Source organism: Pteronotus mesoamericanus, unplaced genomic scaffold (genome assembly GCF_021234165.1).
Source record: "Pteronotus mesoamericanus isolate MK-2021 breed Mesoamerican mustached bat unplaced genomic scaffold, CSHL_Meso_final scaffold_99, whole genome shotgun sequence".
In the NCBI taxonomy this organism is placed as follows: domain Eukaryota; kingdom Metazoa; phylum Chordata; class Mammalia; order Chiroptera; family Mormoopidae; genus Pteronotus; species Pteronotus mesoamericanus.
In genome coordinates this window covers 12,538,968-12,557,647 of record NW_026555330.1, presented here as the reverse complement: position 1 = coordinate 12,557,647, position 18,680 = coordinate 12,538,968, and the positions used below count along the sequence as shown (strand labels likewise).

Here is an 18,680-nt window from a genome sequence, read left to right as displayed (position 1 = left end):
CTTACAAACGTGACCTCATTTGCCTCCTCAAGAAAACCCTCCGTGAATCCTATTATTAGTCCCCAGATGAGAGAACTAAAGCTTGGAGGGGCTCAATAATTAAGCCAGGTGTGTCAGCTTTGATACGGGCTTCCTTCCTGTTTCCGTGGGAGGACTGGAGGGAAAAAGTGGACCTTCACACACACAGAAATCACAGGATATCGGTAAACCACCAGCCTCTTCCTGGTCTCCCGAGACTCAGGGGGCAAGAAAGGAAAGCAACTCTCCACCAGGCAGGCCTGCCTTTTGGCGTCTCTGGGCCACACTGGAAGAAGAGCTGTCTTGGGCTACCCATTAAATACACTGCAACACGTAATCACAAAAAATCTCATCATGTTTTAAGTAAATTTACGGTTTTGTGTTGGGCCGCATTCACAGCCATCCTAGGCTGCATGCGGACCGCGGGCCATAGGTTGGACACCCCTTTGTCCAGCCCGAAGGAGGGGCCGCTGCCCGCCACTCCAGACCAAATTCACCACCTGCTGGGGACAAACACATGCCAAGGGCCTGTGAGTCCTGTGGGAGGGGCAGGGGTGTCCCCACCCATTGCCTTCTACCAGCTGGCCTCAGAGCGCCTCGGGGGCGGCACGGCCTGGGCCCAGCGCCCGCTGACTCAGGCCATCCCGAGACGCACTGCCGGGCCCTCTCTGGGCGGAGTCCTGGCCTTTCATGAGAGAGCTTGGGCTCCCGAGACACAACTAGTTCCCCAGTCCCTTCAAAGTGCCTAGCGAAACCAGTCATAAACTTCATTGCAAACGTAGCGCTGGTAATTACATCCAAAGCGCACTATTATCATCCAGCTGCATTAGCCGGCTTTATATTTAATTCCCAAAGCTTCTTACTTTGAACAACAGTCATGTGTCCAGGCAAAAAGGCCTCCCCACAAAGCGGCTCTCATTCAGGAAACCGCCGGCTCTCCGAAGAAGACCGTTCTGAGGACGGCGATCAAAACCCAAACTGAAGGAGCCAGAGGAGAAACAGACAGGCCCGGACTTCCGTCCGGGGTGGGCCGACCAGCCCAACCAAGCGGGGCGCTTCCCGGTCCAACCAAATCCCCCTCACACGGGTCGGGACAGAGTGGCCCTTTCACAGGCACTGAGTCCGCACCTTGACGTGTGGGCGGAGCCCAGATAGCACTTCCTTCCTCCCTTTATCATCATAAAAAGAAAGAAGTCTTTTTCTACTGCTGAGCAAAAAGGATGCTGTGTCTGGACTCATCAGGACCCACCGTGGCTAATTAGGAAGGAGTGAAGGGCTCAGACTCCGAAGGCCAAGACTTGATTTCCAGTTCCGTCGGCCGCAGGTGCACAGGCCCCAGACCAGGTGCCTCTGTCCAGCCCGCTCATCTGTCAAACGAAACCATTCGCAGTTCTCGCAGGGCTTGTAAGGGCTCATTAGGCCAGCGCCTGGTACAGTGTGAACGCTCCATACATGTTACATGTTGCTAGGACTGCTAACAAGGGGTGCTGTGTAATAGGACGTAAACTGTTGCATTTTTTTTTCCGCCTGGGTCCCACGCTGTTTGGCCCCTAATGGCAAACTCCATCCAGTGGTTTCAGTCTTTGTTAACTTCGCCAAAAATTGAAAGAGATAAGCGGACCCTTTGCAGCAGAAAAATGGCCTGAAATAGCCCCTTCTTGGCGCATCCGGCATTCGTGTTCTGTCCTATTTCTGAGGCAAAAAAATTGCCTGTCGGAATTGGATCGGGGACATTATCTCGTGGTGACGAAGGGACGGCATTACCGGAGCAGTGCCTGAAATGAAAGCTGCTGCTTTCAGCTGGGGCACTCCGGAAAATAACCCTCTTTTCCCCCAGCAAATAGGCCAGAAGAAAGACTTCAATAATGGATGGCATCACGAATCCATTGTCCTGTTCTCTGCTTATCGAAATCGGCCCATGCCTCCTGCACAGCATCTCCCAGACGGTGGGGGGCGGGGGGGGGGGAACGCGCTCATCCATCGTCCCCATCGAACGGCCCCGGGCGGAGGCCGCGGGAGGGTTACTTTCCTCTCCTTACCGCCTGGTTCTCGCCAAGCTGAATCAGCATTTCCAGGAACTCAATGCCCACTTGGAAAGATAACACCTTCTAAAGACGGGGGCAGCAGCAACTCTGAAATCCGAACCCGTCGGCAGAGAGGTGAGCAGGCGAAGGTTAGAGAGCTGTCCTCCCCCGACCCCCCCCCCCGAAGTCCCCGTGTCTGTGTACCCAAAACTAAAGTTTTAAATATACGCACATATGTGAATGTGTGGGTGCGCATGTGCATGTATATATAGATGTATAGAGATACATTGTGTGTGCGTATATACACACACACACACACTTGCAGGAGCTGGCAAACTACAGCCCAGGATCAAACCTAGCCCCGGCCTGTTTTTGTATAGCCACCAGCTAGAACTGGGTTTTATGTTAGTAAAGCATTATGAAAGGAAACATTTTTTAAAAGATGAATATGCCACAGAGGCCGGATGCGGCCTGCAAAGCCTATGGTGCTCGGCACGGGCCCTTCCCCAGGGAGGCCGCCTCGTCTCGTCCTCCCACAAGAACGGAAACGCCCTGTTCTCTATCCTACCCCCACGCCTGGAGGGCGCCCGGTGCAGAGTACATGCTGATTGTGAACGAATGAATGAAGACAATGAGGCCCAGCAAGCTCGGGCGACTTGTCTGGGGTCGCCTAGGAAAGCGGCGGATGAACCGGATTCAAATCCATGTTCACCTGGGTCCACAGTGGAGCCTGAGGCGCGGGAGCTGCTTGCAGCAACGACTTGCACCTTCTCGTGTTCCACGTAAAGGCTCCCCATGACAAGGTCTCCAACACACACGGGGACAGGGACACGGCATATTGCAGAGAACCTTGAACACTGGCACCGTGATATCATTTACATCTGACGTCAACCGTAGCCAATGTGCTTTCATATACTTCAGCTCCACTCGGCTTCCCCAGCTTTCTGAATAAAGTAAAGCAGCTACCATATTCTCATACACATCGCAGAACCCAGAGCCAGGGAGGTTCCGGGAATCGGCGCTCGCGAACAGCCAGTAGCCGAAACAGAATAATCCAGATTTATCACTTTGGGCACAGGACTTTCCACTCTACCAGCCAGCACATGTTCCCACCGCTCTATTACCGCTGTGTTACCATGGATACGAGGGATTTTAATAGAATGGCCGTTACACCTCGGTAACTCCTGAGAAACCAGAGGTACTGCTTGTTACTTGCAGGAGGAAAACCTCCTCCACTATAAACGGGCACCTGCCAATGACCGGAGGCGGCCGCCATCGGAACGTCGAAACCGAAGCAACGAGTAGGACAAAGCCAAGAATCCAAGTCCGGGGACTTCAGTGGGGTGACAACCACACGAGCTGCCAGGTCCCTGGCCGTCCTGAGGAAGGAAGCCGAGGAAACCGACAGACACCTTCGCTGGCGCTGACCCCGCAGCGGCCGCCCCCAGACCAGCTGCTGCCCCTCGTCAGCCGTCCGCGCGGGCAGCTGACTTGGGAGCTTAAGAGCATTTGGCTGAGAAAGGACGGGCGTGTCGCAGCTGCCAGGGGCCGGCCTGGCTACGTGCACAGGTGCTCAGCTCTGAAGGTTTTTCCACAGGACGCCTGTCCGGGTGCCGCATCCGGCAGCGAACCTGAATCTGATGTGTGGCTGTACACGGGTCAGGGGACCCACTCAGGATGTTCGCAGCGGTCCCACCTCAGATGTCCCGGTCTCTGTGTCCCTGTAAGTTCCCTTGCACTTTGTCAGGTCACAGGTGCCCGTTTTTTCCCCAGCGTTTATTTTCTATAAACAGCAGCCGCTGAGGCTACCATCCCGGGTCGTGTCCACTGTTCATCTCTTCGCCCTACTCACCACAATACGGCGCAGCTCTTAGGAAACTGTGAAGTTAAAAGCAAGTGACGTTCTCGTTGTGGGGACATGCAGGGTCTTTAAGTGTTAAATAGCTGTGATTATTAAATCGACTTTAATAATCTGATGTTGTAAAGTGTTGATTGGCTAGAAAAAACTGTAGTCATGTTTTTTCCACATGACTTACATGGAGACGTGGGTAAGAAACATGGGTGAACTACAGATGCACCATTCCTTTGATTCAACTTTAAACTTAAGTCTCTTCATAGAAGAAATTTCTCTACTTCATTTGGAAGTAACATTAGTATTTGCAATGAAGAAAATGGGGCAAGGGTCAAATACTTTACCTAAGAATTCCTTTTATCCAGAAAAAAACGTTTTTAACTTGAATTGAGAATTGTGAAATCCAAGTCAGGCACTAGGTACCTTCTACGTGCTCGATGTGATGTATGGTGTGATGCTGTATTCCTAGGAGGCAGAGGGATGCTTGCATGCAATAGTCCAAGGAAGGTTTATACAAAGGGAAGATATATTTGAGAACTCTGCATTTCTACTGTCTGAAGCAATAAAAAGTATACCTTTTCGTTGTCAGACTGGAGAGAGAGATCCAAGACCTTGAAAAGGCTGAACTGCAAATCTCAACTAACGAAGAGGCAATTTTAAAGAAACTGAAATCAATTGAGAGGACAACAGAAGACATAATAAGGGTGAGCATTAACCCATCTTAAAACCATGACTCCCCCTCGCAGTGAGTCCACACATGGTATATAATTCTTCAGAATAGATCCACATTTAGAATGTATTTTTTTAAACTGTATTAATCATAAAGAATTCTTTTTTCTTATAGTCTGTGAAGGTGGAAAAGGAAGAAATGACAAGAGGTATGTTTCTGAGCATTGTAGTCTATGTCTAACGAAGATATTTTTTGATAAGCCCACTGAAATTTTTCCAACATTATAAATATATCCTAGATGTATTTTGAATCAATATTAATTTTACAGAGTCGATTGAAGACATCTATGCTAATATCCCCGACCTTCCAAAATCCTACATACCGTCCAGATTAAGGAAGGAAAGAAATGATGGAACAGAAGACGATGAACAAGATAGAAAAGGTATATGAGTAATCCGTCTCCAAAGGCAGGTTCTCGAGTTCAGATTTTACAATGCCCAATATTAGCAACTTGCTATGACATCCTGTGCTTCCGGGGTAAGCAACGGTCCAGACTGCAAACTCCAAGAGGAGTGTGAGCCACCGGCAGAGGTGGGGGTACCTCCACGTGGTGAAAACTTAGGGGAACTCCCGTCTGTGGTTTCACCGGGCTGCTGGTCTACCTGCACAGCAAGGCGGTAACTTAACAAAACGTGCGCCCTGTGCTAGGCCTTTACTGGCAGTAATGCACGTGCCTCCCTCACTAAAGAGAAGATCTGGTTCCTCCCGCTGAGTCATGTAAAAGAGTAGAAATCTGTCTCATTGGATTTCTTGATGACAAAGAACGTTTCTTTGGGTCTGCAGTGAAACCATCCATTTCTCTTCTCCGATCCTCCCCAATTCCCACTGATTTCAGACATCCTGACCTAAAAACCAGTGTCATCCCAGGGCTGGTCACTACGTAGTTAATGAATAGAATCAGAAATTAAAAGCTAGACATCTCCCACGAGAACCCGCAAAGGGGACCTTCATATAAAAATAAACCCTGTGAATGCTGGCTAGTTTACAAGAGAAAAATTGAACTAAAATCAAAGATCAAATTTGTCTCTCGGCAGCTTTGTACGCCATGGAAATCAAAGTCAAGAAGGACCCGAAGACGGGCGAAAGCACAGTCCTGTCCTCAATCCCGCTCCCGTCCGATGACTTCAGGGGCACCGGAGTCAAAGTCTACGATGACGGGCGGAAGTCGGTGTACGCCGTGAGCTCTAACCACCGGGCCGCCACCAACGGCACCGACGGCCTTGCCCCGGTGGAGGTTGAGGAGCTCTTAAGGCAGGCTTCGGAGAGGAACTCTGCCTCCCCCACCGAGTACCACGAGCCCGTCTACGCCAATCCGTTTTGCAGGCCCACGACTCCGCAGCGAGAGCGGGCAGCCCCTGGCCCGAGCTTTCAGGAGAGGATGCAGGCTAAAGCGAATGGACTGCGGAGCGCTGGGAGCGCACCCACCCCACACGTGGACAACGGGCTTCCCGCGGACCGAGGCAACCGCTGGGGTCACGCCAGTCCCGCTCGGCCAGTCCCGCACCCCCGAGCGGCGGCTCCGCAGGCCGAGGCCACGCCACCCCACGCCCTGCAGAGGTGGACGACTCCCTGGGAAGAGCCAGAGGGGATGCGGGACAGGGGCGCGCCCTCCCCCAAGGCGATGCTGAGTCCCATAGAAGCGCTCGCGGGGGCGTCGGAAGGCCAGCGCCCCCCTCCCGCTTGCCAGGGGTATGAGGAAGATGTCAGATACAATATCGTCCATTCCCTGCCTCCGGACGTGGACGGGGCCGAGCCCGTGACGATGATTTTCATGGGGTACCAGCAGGCGGAAGACGATGAAGAGGAAAAGAGGCTTCTGACGGGGTACGACGGCGTCATCCACGCTGAGCTGGTTGTGATCGACGAGGAGGAGGAGGGGGGGCCGGGAGAGGAGGAGAAACCACCCCCCCACCCCGCCGCCCCCCGCAGCCGGGGCAGCCAGCCCGCCAAACCAACGCCGCTTCCTAGAAAGAGAGCAGAAGGCACCCCCCGCGAAAACGCGCCCCATCCACCTCCTCACAAAAACTCCATTTCCCTGCAAGAGCAAGAAGAAAGCTTGGGCAGCCCCGCCCGCCAGTCCCCCCAGGCTGTTCAGGGCGCTGGGGACGGAACGGAGGACCCGTCCCTGACAGGTAATAAACGCGGCCAGGCTTGCCGCTGCTGTCTAGTCATGTGACCGTCCTGTCTCTGGGTTGCCCGCGAACCCTCCTGCTTTCAGCTTTCTGACCACCCCGTAGACTAACATGCACTAAGATTTATCATTAACGCTGATTCTGTTGTCACCGTAAGTGACTCAGTCAATTCAAACGATAAGGGAAAATTATTCTTTTAAATCGTTGCCTTAAATGGCATGTTGCACTGACTGGCAGTAGTAACTTGAAATTCGTCTTCTGACACGGTGACGTACTGTGTCCGAGTGTATGGGGGTCACTAGTGAGTTGGATCGTCAGGATCGTACCTTTTCCCCCCAGAGTCTGATGCCGGCCCCTCTGTGACTTAAACTTCCTGCGTAAGCTAACAAATTGCCTTACTTTTGCAAGAAAGAACGAGACGCAGATTTTATTTTCAGTGTAGTATTTTATTACTTGGCTATATCTTGTTTTTCTCTACTTTCATAGCTTTTTTTATCCTTATTTCCTTAGTTTTTCTATATTTTAAAATAGAATGTCAATGTATGTATTGTACATTATCTATAACATTTCATTTTGCATAGTCTTCTCTAACTCAGCGAATTTATATTTTCTATTTTCTATATATTTGCATTTCTCACTCCCTATAAAATTTTATAGCTATCTATCTTTCTTAGCATCGAATGGAAAATAACGCTTTTTTCTACGAAAGTGATCATTCTCCAATTTTAGATTCCTTGTTAGCACGGGAAGAATGTATTCCACTCATCATTTATAAGGACTAAATAAGAATCTGACCATATCAGTGATAATAGCTATGCTTACAAGACATAGTCAGATTACCCAGACATTTAGGTACTGGACATAGGACAGGGACGGTCATTTTAAATGTCTCTCACAGAGGAATTCTCAGTAAAACAGCAGTCGCCACAAGGCCAGGAGCAGACGCTGGCGGTCCTATGGAAGCGCACCACTCCTGCGTGGCTCCAAAGGTCTCCTCCTCTGCACCCAGAAACCTGGCCTTTGTTCACCAAAAGTGCAATAAAATGGGTCCGTTCCCCTCTTTTATGTAGTTAAATGAGGCCTACTGATTGTAAACTTAATTATCGGAAGAGTTTCTGGCCTCTCGGTGAGTGGACACTTACATAATCTTCCTAAAACCAAGTCGAATGGTGCGTCCCCTACAAGAAACCTGCTGAGGCTAAACAACTCTCTCTGCTCTGAGAATGAGCTGTTTGTTGAGCAGGCTTCGCACCTTCCATTCAGAAGAGTTAGGGGAACGCACCGGGCAAGGGTGCAGCAACAGCGGTGCCCACCCCAAAACCTCCCGACTGCGAACCTGGGTGGCAGCTGCTCCTGACCACCCTGGTCCCCTCACCCCTACCATGTCAACACATTGACCTCATAGAAAAAGACAGGAAGTGACTCACGTTTCCGGAAAACACTAATCATGGCACCGAGCGGAAATAATGAAAACAGGAAGACGTCTTCCAGACAAAGTAACAATACAAGGTTCCGCACTATCACACAGAGCATCTCATAAACAGCTTGCTCGGAATTCCTTCCCTGTCCTCCTGATACCGTTTTCTATTGCTGTTCTCCAGTTCAGTCCATGGGTTACAGAGCTGATAGGTTTTCAATGGGTTGTTAAATAAGTGCACCATATGACACACGCCCTCAGGGGGCCATCTCTCTGTATCGGAGAATATACAGAGAATATCAATGTCACAAGCACCAAGTAGATGAAGCTTCTCCCCACAAGCCCCCCCAAAACGCTGTTGTTGGTACTTGAAAATCCACCCCTTCAGTCAATTCCTTTATTTATGGACTAGGTCCCCTGCTAAACGTAACTATCTCTGGAAGGTATAAGAGTTCAGAGCTGTTTCTCTCTGAGTGTAGATGTTCAGAAAGCCTTAGCTAACAGAAGTTTTTAACTTGGCAAAGAGCGTGAAAGAGGAAGAAGGGTGGAAAAGGTGGAGGCCAGAGAACCTGGAGACAATGCTTTTCTGTCAGAACTATGAACAGGGTAAGACACCACAGGAACAGTTAGGCAACGCCATGTCTACCTGCTAATGGAGTCATGAGGAGTCATGATCTAGGATACAGCTCAATGCCGACGCCACAGCAGGGAGCGGCCCCGGCAGGCTTTTGCTGGGACGTCTCTACTATCCACCCCCCAAGCTGGCTTCTCTGGCGTCCTTGTCCACTGATCCTGGTACTTCTTCAGCTCTGTTTGCCCCTCTTCGAGGTGCAGTGGCAGGTCAGTGGGAAGAAGCGGAGACCCTCAGCTCTGGGGGCTCCCATGCCGTCGGTGCCAATACTGCCAACCAGGGCCGCCCTGGGAGCCAAGAGATGCGGAGCAGCAGGAGGCGTGTGTTCCTCCTCTGCGCTCCCGCCACCGGCCCCGAGTCTGAGCTGCTGTGGGGAGGGCAGGGAGAGCAGAGAGGAGCAGGAAGCAGGAGGAACAGGGAGAGCCGGTAGCCAGGTCCGCAGCTGCTGCGCCCAGGGCCTTCCCGTTGCCTGCACGCTGGCCCCGCGCCGGTGCTTGCGCCTGCACCGTCAACTCCCGCAGGTGCGGAGATGGGATTGGCAAGAATACTAATGAGCTAGAACCCACTTCCCCCTGAAGAAATAGGACAGTGAGAACGGGGACCACGTTGCCCCACTCCTAAGTATACCCATGTCCAAGGTGCCCTTTAAGAACGTCATTGAATGTCACTTACATTGTGTCCACTCTACTCATTTTCCTCATCTTTATAGAAATAGGGTCCTTCTAGTTCTCACCCTGCTTCTGCCCCAAGTTAACTATAACTTGTCATGTCTACTGCCATTCTGTGCTACTAAAACAATGCTCACGTCGTTGGATAGAACCCTATGAGAAGGTCCTTTAAAATGAAACTTGCCCCTGCTCCCCTTTCCGCTATGGGCAAGATGGAGGCCGTGAGATCCCAGAGGAGAAGGTACGAAGCCTGGCTTCCGCCCCGGTCCGGCTTCCGCCCCGGTCCGCCTCCCGCTGTGGATGGACGGGGCTCTCAGCCATCCGCGCCCAACACCTCCCAGCGACTGACAACACCCTCGCACCTAAATGCAAGGGACCATTCTTGACCCTGCCCGCCAGAAGGGATCCTGCCCCCTCAAGTCCCGAGGGGAGTATGACTCTTCTGTTTCATTTAGACGAACACATCGCATGTCAGTAGAGCAACAAGAAAAATGACCTTGGTCTCCTTTCAGAACTGGACCCCATTCTTTGTCCTATTCCTGAACAAGAGCTTCCTGGCGATGCGGTCATTTCGTCTGTTAATAGACAACGAATAACATATGGCTGAGAAATGAGAGACCGTGCCTTCCCTTTTGTATTCTCTGAACCACAGCTTTGCGGTCGGGTGAACAGAGACGTAGCGATCGGGGCCTTGCAAGCTTCTCAGCCTCTGGGACCGTGACTGAGGCAGCGGTACTCGGAAGCCCTGACACTCCATGCCAGACCATGACAGGGGTGTCGTGAATTCTAAATCGACGTTTTTAAAAATCAGTTTCCACAGCCAGTATATCCTTAGCGGTAGAATATACTCAAATATATATATATATATTTGAATTTCAAATTTGCTGTTTGAAAACACTTCTATCTCGACAAAGACATTTTATAATTACTCCAGCTTTAATTACTGGTTCACATTGTTTCCTTATATAGATTTCTGTTCTTGTCATTCTTTATCCAAGGATGGCACCCCTCGGTCTAACGAAGTCTGAGGAGTTAAAAGATAACCTAACCATGAACCAGGGTCTGAGTCGGTGCTTGTTCTTGGTGGTGTGTAGCTCAGGAACAGGCACCGGACACAGGCATGGACCAGAACAGAATTTCTCTGTGGCTCATAGTGAAACGGTGCACTAATCCTAAATTTTCCCAACTTATGCCGTGTTTGTGCTACTAATTTTTCTAATCTTTAGAGAAATAGGTTCCTTCTAGTTCTGAACCTGCTTCTGTCCTAAGTTAATCATAGCTTATTATTTCTACTATCTTTTTGTGCTACTAAAACAATGCTCACATTGTTGGACAAAATCATCCGAGGTATGTTTCAAACTTTCCTGCATTCTATGAAATGGCCATTTAGAGTGAACATGAAGGCTTTTTATAACTACTTTTTTTTTTCTTTAATTCGCAGCTTTAAGGATGAGAATGGCAAAGCTGGGGAAAAAAGTTATCTGAGAGGCGTACCGTCTACGTAAACATCCTCTGGAGAAGAAACTAAGAAATGTTTGCAACTTTCTCTGCTGGATATTTTGGGGGGTTTTTTTTGAGATCCCCCCAAATTATAATTATACCCATATTAAGCCATGTGAATAAGCAGTAGTTACTATTTGTAAAAAAAGAAAATTGCAAAAAAAGCTGGGGAGAACAAACACTTAACTTTTCCAGTTACTTGATATGATTCAGTGGGGGAACCAGCCTATTTTTATTGTATTGATACCAAAGCATTTCTAATAAGAGCTTGTTAAATTTAAGAATAAAGTTATTTAAAATAGTCTGACTGTAGTCTATTAAGTGATGCTGCAATTGTGCTGATACAAATGAGAGATCACAGGAAGCCGCTGCCCCTCATCCCAGAAATATCCGTCTTCAACGTGGACATGTAAGTGCAGCCTCCCTAACCGACAGAGCCGGAAGACCCCACGTCCTCCCGCCGAGCACCTGCTCCACGGATGCGGCGGCGACTTCCACATCCCAAAGGCGTGTGCAATAATTATCCTCATATTTTGGGACTGGATTTGGAGTAGCTTGATAGAGTCCATGACTTTACAGATGATAACTGGCATGTTCATTCTTCTCGCGATATCACCCTTTCTTCCACTCGGTTCCATGGGAACCCTGGTTTGGTGACTGATTATGACCTAAGGTTGTTGCACGGACCACTTCCCATATTCTCAAGGGACACAAATCTGGTCTAAGGTTTGACCAATTGCAGTAAACAAGTTAGGATCCTAAAATTAAAACGTAGTAAGACTGTATACAGCGTGTTACTCCTATGTGTTCTCGCCAGGACCTGAAACCCTAATTTGAAGGATCCCCTGATGCCAAGTCCCTCCCACTCCCCCCAAGCAACCCTCCAAACCCACTCCCACACACCCCCCACCCTGGGTCGGGCCGGTGCCCATTAGCCAGGTCCTGCCGGCCTCCCGGTGACCTTCCCTGGTCGGTCTCTAGGAGGAAAGAGCTCCTCCGCTGGCCTGGAATGTTCTGGAAAATCTAGAGAGTCAAATTTCAGAAGCACTTTCATGCAAACACCCCAACCCCAGGTCCCAGGATCCCCTTCCTTCCCTTTCATGCCTCTGACTTCAGCAGAGGTGGCTTGTCAAAACTGCATTCTGGCCCTCGCTGTGTGGCTCAGTTAGTTGGAGCCTTGCCCCCATACACCAGAACGTTACAGGTTTGATCTCCAGTCAGAGCACGTACCTGGATTGCAGGTTCTATCCTTGGCCGGGGTGCATGTGGGAGGCAATTGACTGATGTTTCTCTTTCTCTCTCTCTCTCTCTCTCTCTTTCTCTATTTCTCTTAAATCAATAAATAGATCCTCGCATGAGGATTTAAGGAAAAACCTTCGCATTCTCTGTCAGCTCTGCCACCCTTGAGAGTAAAGCATTGGTCTGGGGGACTTTTTTGGACGCAGCATTAGATCACTGCCCCACGCCTAGGTGGTCACTGGACGAACGAGTGAGTATGTGCTCAGAAGGGGAAGGTGTAGTCGCCAGGGGGGCGCTGTGAAGCCCCAGCTGACTGCGGCGTGCGCCAGAAGGCAGCCGGCAGACGCTGGAGCCTCCGGGCCAGGCCTTGGGCCGCACAGCCAGGCGAGGGAGGCGGGAGCTGCCGGGAAACTGGCCGCCAGGCGGGCAGAGGGGGCTGTCGGTCAGGGCCGCTGAGGGGACGGTGGGCCGTGCACCCGCCCGCTGGCCGCTGCGCTGAGGGGGAAGGAGAGCCGGAAAGGGGAGTGAGGCGCCCTGGTGACGGGGTCAGGGTCGCAAAGAAGGACAAAGAAGGGCGGGTCTGATGGTGTAAACAACGCAGATCGCGGCAGCAGCAGTAACACGGCGGGGTCCCCCATTTCACTCCCCCACTCTACCTTTATCCTTCAACGTGCACGGGGACATGGAAGCGACCCAAACTCAAACCTGTCTCCATCGAACACGAGGCACCTGTTGTCTGTACACAGCTCTCACCTTGTCCCTGAAATAAGAAGACACAGGATCCCAAGAGGCCTTGTAACCACAGCTAACCCTATAAAACATTATTTTTAAGGACAATTTTAGATGAACAGAAAAATGGAGAGGATACTCTGAGGTTCCCGAAGGCCATGCCCTGTTTTCTCCCTTGTTAACATCTTACATTAGTATGGGACATGTTATAATTAAGGAAACAGTAGGGATGCATCATCATTAACGAGGTCTCTCAGTTTACCCCGATTTCCTCGGTCTGTACCCACTGACTTGTTTCCTGTATCAGCAGCCCCCACCCAGACCCCTTTACTTTCGGTGGCTCTGTCTCCTTGGGCTCCTCTTGGCTGTGACTGCTTTTCAGGCTTTCGTTGTTTTTGGTAACTTTGGCAGCTTTGAGAATTACTTGTAATGAATTTTGCAGGCTGTCCCTCTATTGCAAGTTGTCTGCTGTTTCTGTCAAGATTAGACCGGGGCCAGGAGTTTGGGGCGGGCAAGACCGCGGCGGTAAAGTACTTCCAGCACTTCCAAGGACGTTTCCCTCGGGTGCTGACCTTGAGCGCCTGGCTAGTGCGGTGCCTAGTGGGCTGCACCACCGTAAAATTATCCTTTTTCCCCTTTCTGTATCGTATGCTGTGGACGGAAGTCACCACACAAAACCCTCACACCCACAATGTCTACATAAACTATTTCAAGTCCTTCTGCACAGGAGACTTGTCTATTCTCCCTTGTTTATGCAATTATTAATTTAAATCAGTACAGACCCATCAGTGTTTATTTTATCCCTGAGTTATAACCCAACACAACTCATTGTTCGAATTGTTCCTGCCTTGGCCACCGAAAGCTTTCGATCGGCCCCTACGCACCTTTGACAGACACCCATAAATGTCTCGGCGTGAGACCCTTCCATTTCATTAGATCTTCTTCAGCTCCCGCCAACCATGCTTTGAGGTTTTTGGTGTGCAAGTCTCACACTTCATTGGATCAATGCATTCCGATTTTCTTCTCTTCGATGCTATGCTGAATGGAATTTTCTTCATTTCACTTTCCACATTGTGCACTGCTAGTGTTTGGAAATGCTGTTGATTTTTTATATATTGATTTTATACCTTACAGCCTTGCTGAGCTCATTTATTACTTGTAATAGTTGTTTACTGGATTCTTTAAGCTTTTCTGCCATCCATGAAAAGGGATAGTTTTACTTCGTTTCAAGTTGGATGCCATTTCTTCCTTTTTCTTGCCTACTTGCCCTGCGAAGGTCTCCAATGCAATGTTGATGCCAAGCAGCAAGAACAGACAAACCCTTGTACAGTTTCCAGTCTTAAGGTTAAAGTGGTCAGTAGACTCCATTACCATCAAGTGTGATACTAGCTGTAGGTTTTCCCTGGATGCCTTTGACCACGTTGAGGAAATCTCCTCCTGTTCTACACTTGAGTGCTTTTATCACAAATGGCTACCCCTCCTTAATTCTGTCAGCGTTTTCTTCATGTGCTTCAAAGTCTGTTATTTGGCACATATTTATGACTGCAATGTATTCTCGATAAATTAATGCTTTAGTCATTAAGAAAGGTCTCTGTCCCTGATGATACTCTTCAGCCGGAAATGAACTATCTAGGAGAGATGCAGACATTTCAGCTTCCTCATGCTCACTGTTTCCTGGAATACCTTTTTTCATTCGTCTACTTTCAACCTATCTGCCCCTTTATATTTAAATCACATTGTGGATTTTACTTTTGTATCAGCTCGACTTCTGCCTTCTTGTTCAACGTTTAATACAATGAACATGGTGGAGTTCTGGTTCACCATTTTATTCTTTGTTCTCTATGTAGCCCCTGTTTTATGCTCCTTTATTTTTCCTTTATTGCCTTTTTAATTAAATTATTTAAAGAATTTTAGAATTCCATGTTAATTTCTGATTGGCTGCGCACGCGCACACACACACACCCTTACTTTTCCCCCCCAGGAACGGCAATACACATCCTTAATTTTTCACACTAGAACTTAGAGCTTTTCACTTAGAACTAGCACTGCATCGCTTTACAGAGCTCGCAGCCACCGTGCGACTGTGGGGTCCACCCTCCCTTCCCATCTTCATGCCCACCTGTTGAATGTGTTAGAGCCACATACGTTATCAACCCGCAAAGCAATGCAGACTTTTTTTTTTTTTGCATAAAATCAATATATTTATTATAAAGAATTTATGTAGGAAAATACCAAAAAAAGGACCAGTTATCTACCATTTTCAGTGTTCTTTACTCCTTTGAGGATCCCTGGACCCATTTATATCACTTTTCTTCAGTCTGAAGACCCTCCTTTCTCATAGAGCATGCGCGCAGGCAACGAAGTCTTAGATGCCTTTCACCACAAAATGTCTTCATACTCGCTCTCACTCTTGAAGGCTGTTTTTTCTTTATATAGAATTCTTGTTGTCTTTTTTCTCTGTCAGCACTTTAAAGATGCTATTCCCCTGTCTTTGGCCTCCACAGATCCCTGAGAAATCAGATGTCGTAACGTAATATTTGTAATGTTTGTATACATGTATAATGTTCCGTTTTTCTTTCTCCTTTCAAGATTTGCTCTGTATTTTTTGCCTTCAAAAGTTTGATCATGGCCCTGGCTGGGTGGCTAAGTTGGTTGGAGCATCGTCCTGTACACCAAGAGGATGCAGGTCCTATTACCGGTCAGGGCACACACCTAGGCTGCGGGTTCAATCCACAGTGTGGGTGCCAATGGGAGGCAACCAATCGATGGGTCTCTCTTGCATCGATGTTTCTCTTGCCTTCCCTTTCTCTCTAAAATCAATAAACATGTCCTCAGGTCAGGATCTTTTTTAAAAACTCATTTAAAAAATGTTTGACTATGATTTTCAATAAGCGTGACTATCTTCCAATTTCCTGCTTGAGATGTTTTCCTGCAACATGAATCAGTAAAATTATCAATTTTTATCAAATTTTGGGGGGTTTCTAGTCATTATATCCAGAGATTCTCCTTTCCTTCTGAGATAATAAAAAACGTTATCTAGCAGGTCTTGGAGGTTCAATTATTTTTCAAAATTTTTTCTTTCATCTCTTCAAATAGATCATTTCTATTGATATATCTTCAAATCCACTGGCTCTTTTTTCTGTCCTCTCCCTGCTAATATGAATTCTATCCAGTGAATGCTTTCAAATATTTTTTCCAGCTCTCCAATCCAGCTCTCCAAAATGGGCCTATTGTATCATTTCCATTCCTATGCATCCTTTAATGCACAGCAAGCGTAGGCTCAGCCACGTGGAGCTGGAGGCAGATGAGCTGGGACCCCTCTCTGGCATTTTCCGTCCCAGACGTCCTCGGGCCCCACCCCCGCCCCGGCAGCTGCCGGTGGCCCGGCCACGGGTCCCCTGGCTGCCGACTATTGTCCCCTGCTGCCCAGCACCCCACACAGCTCTCCACCACTGCCCTGGCGCGAACACCCAGAGGCGGGCACCTCACACCCTGTCCCTCCTGATGTGGCCTGCGCACCAGGGCCGTCCCGCTCTGGCCACTTGCAGGGGACACCAGGCAGCTTTTTTGAAGGTGACATTAGTTTTCTGGAGGAGAGTCCACTGGACAAGGTCTTAGCCATTATCAGATTCAGGGAATTCCTATCCCACGAGTGTGATGGCCATATATTTTATTTGTGTCTGGCGGGGAATCAAAAAATGTGTTTAGATCCTTACGGGAAACAAGGAATACAACACAATTTCCTTTACGTGTGAATGAGACAGCACAGGTACACTTCTAAAGACACGCTCTACAAACTTGGAGGACTCTTTCTCCCCTAAAGCAGAGGTATATGACCAGGCAGAGCACGAAATTACATTCTTTTCTTTGATAACAAAATAAAAAGCTAAACGGATAACATGTTTAGGGCCAGCAAGCCCCACACACACACACCAGATCTTTCCGCCCAAAAATATAATCCAAGAGCATTAATAAGACCAGTATTTGTTTACTGAGGTGAAATTCGCATAACAAAAAAATAACAATTTAAACTGAACCATCCAGTGGCATTTCTTACATTTGCAATACTGTGCAACCACCGCTTCTATCTCCAAAACATTCCCATCACCCCCAAACACGACGGCACCGCCTTCACGCAACGCTCCCCTTCCCGTCCTCCCTGTACCCGAGCCCTTGGCAGCCAGCACTCTGCTTGTCTCCCTGTCGCTGAATTTCATGTAAATGGAACCGTATCATGTGACCTTTTGTGTCTGACTTCTTTCACGTCGCGTGATGTTTTGAGGGCTCATCCACATGACCGCGCGCACCAACACCTCATCCCTCACTACAGCTGAGTAACACACCACGGCGCGCGTGTGCACCACGATTAGCTTGTGCAGTCATCTGTTCGTGGACACGGGATCTGTTTCCTTCCTGTGGTTATCGTGAAGAATAGTGTTTCTACAGACAGCAAATCTGTTCTGTATTTTTCAATGGTAGTAAAATACACACAACACAAAATGTACCACTTGAACCACTTTTCAGTGCGCCATTCAGCGCTCTAAGCGCCACCCGTGGCGTGGAGCACACCACCGTCCGTCCCCAGAACCGGATCGGCAGCCGGCCCTCCCCCAGCCCCAGCTCAGCACCATTCTGCTCACAACCCCTGCGGGCTGGACTGGTCAAGGTACCCCGAATAAATTAAACCGAACAACAGCTGTCCTTTAGTGTCTGGCTTTTTCACTAAACGTCATGACTACAAAGTGAACATCGAATTTCATTATGAAAATAAAAAATACACGTGGTTCTATGTAAAAACTGCTGCAGTCTCACACTCTGATCAACGTGGACCGCAGACACACAGGGCCTCCGGTCGGGGGCCCACGGCCGCCCCGCCAGACGGGCCACGCAGGCGAGTGACTTGCAAACCTGCAGGACGGTCAGAAACGGGAGGGAGCGTGTGGGACACAGACCGCACCAAGGACCCAAGGGCAAGGGGCATCTTGAGCCCAGCACGCCAGCTCTGGCCAGGCAGCAAGGAAGCGAAAGGGCACCGCGGGGCGGTGGCCACCAGCGACCTGGCCCAGAGATGTCCCAGCGGGGGCTGGGCCGGGAGGGGAGGCAGGACGTGGCAGGGCACAGCGGGGTCCCTGACCAGATGAGGACGGAGCTCAGACGCAGCCCCTCCTTCAGTCCCGTCCACAGGGGTCACCTTAACCAAGGGCCTCTGTGTCTCGGCTGCTCCGCGGGACCGGAAAGATAAACAGACGCTCGGCCAAGAGCCGCGGGGCCGGAGAGCTGCCGGGGGCGCCGGCTGCGTCTGTCCTTCCCGCTGCGCCGTGGCCCGGGCAGGATGTGCGGCAACACTAGTCGCTGCGCACACATCGCGGCCAAAACCCTGACGAAAGCCACGGGCGCGTGAAAGCGAAGGGTTCGTTTCCTCAGTCACTCAGGCCCCCAGCTACCTGTGCCCTTCCGAGGATGCCACAGGCCAGACACCGGGGAACAAAAAAGCCCCTACTATGCATGCTCCCCTAGCCACACTCTCCCAGAATTGGTCTCATTTTTTTCCCCAGAAAACATACTTATTTTTATTTCATAGAAGCACTCGTCTTTAAGACACTTACGATTTTAAATGCCTGATATAAAGGCATTTAACAATCACTCCTATCAAAAGAAATTCGTTTAAAAAAAAAAAAACTACCCAGATTGCTTACTACAAAAACAGAAAGAAAAACTGAGATAAGTAAAGAATAGGCAT

General features: G+C 49.4%; 1 protein-coding gene across 1 annotated transcript in view; it reads left to right on the top strand.

The window, feature by feature from the left end:
• Positions 1-11,470, top strand: part of PALMD (palmdelphin) — a 44,201-nt gene extending 32,731 nt beyond the window's left edge. Inside the window, exons 4-8 of the mRNA XM_054564983.1 lie at positions 4,484-4,598; positions 4,739-4,772; positions 4,893-5,006; positions 5,659-6,756; positions 10,914-11,470. Of these exons, the coding sequence (XP_054420958.1) occupies positions 4,484-4,598; positions 4,739-4,772; positions 4,893-5,006; positions 5,659-6,756; positions 10,914-10,957 (1,405 nt within the window). The 3' untranslated portion in view covers positions 10,958-11,470. The remainder of the gene's footprint in view (positions 1-4,483; positions 4,599-4,738; positions 4,773-4,892; positions 5,007-5,658; positions 6,757-10,913) is intronic.
• Positions 11,471-18,680: the final 7,210 nt, after the last annotated feature.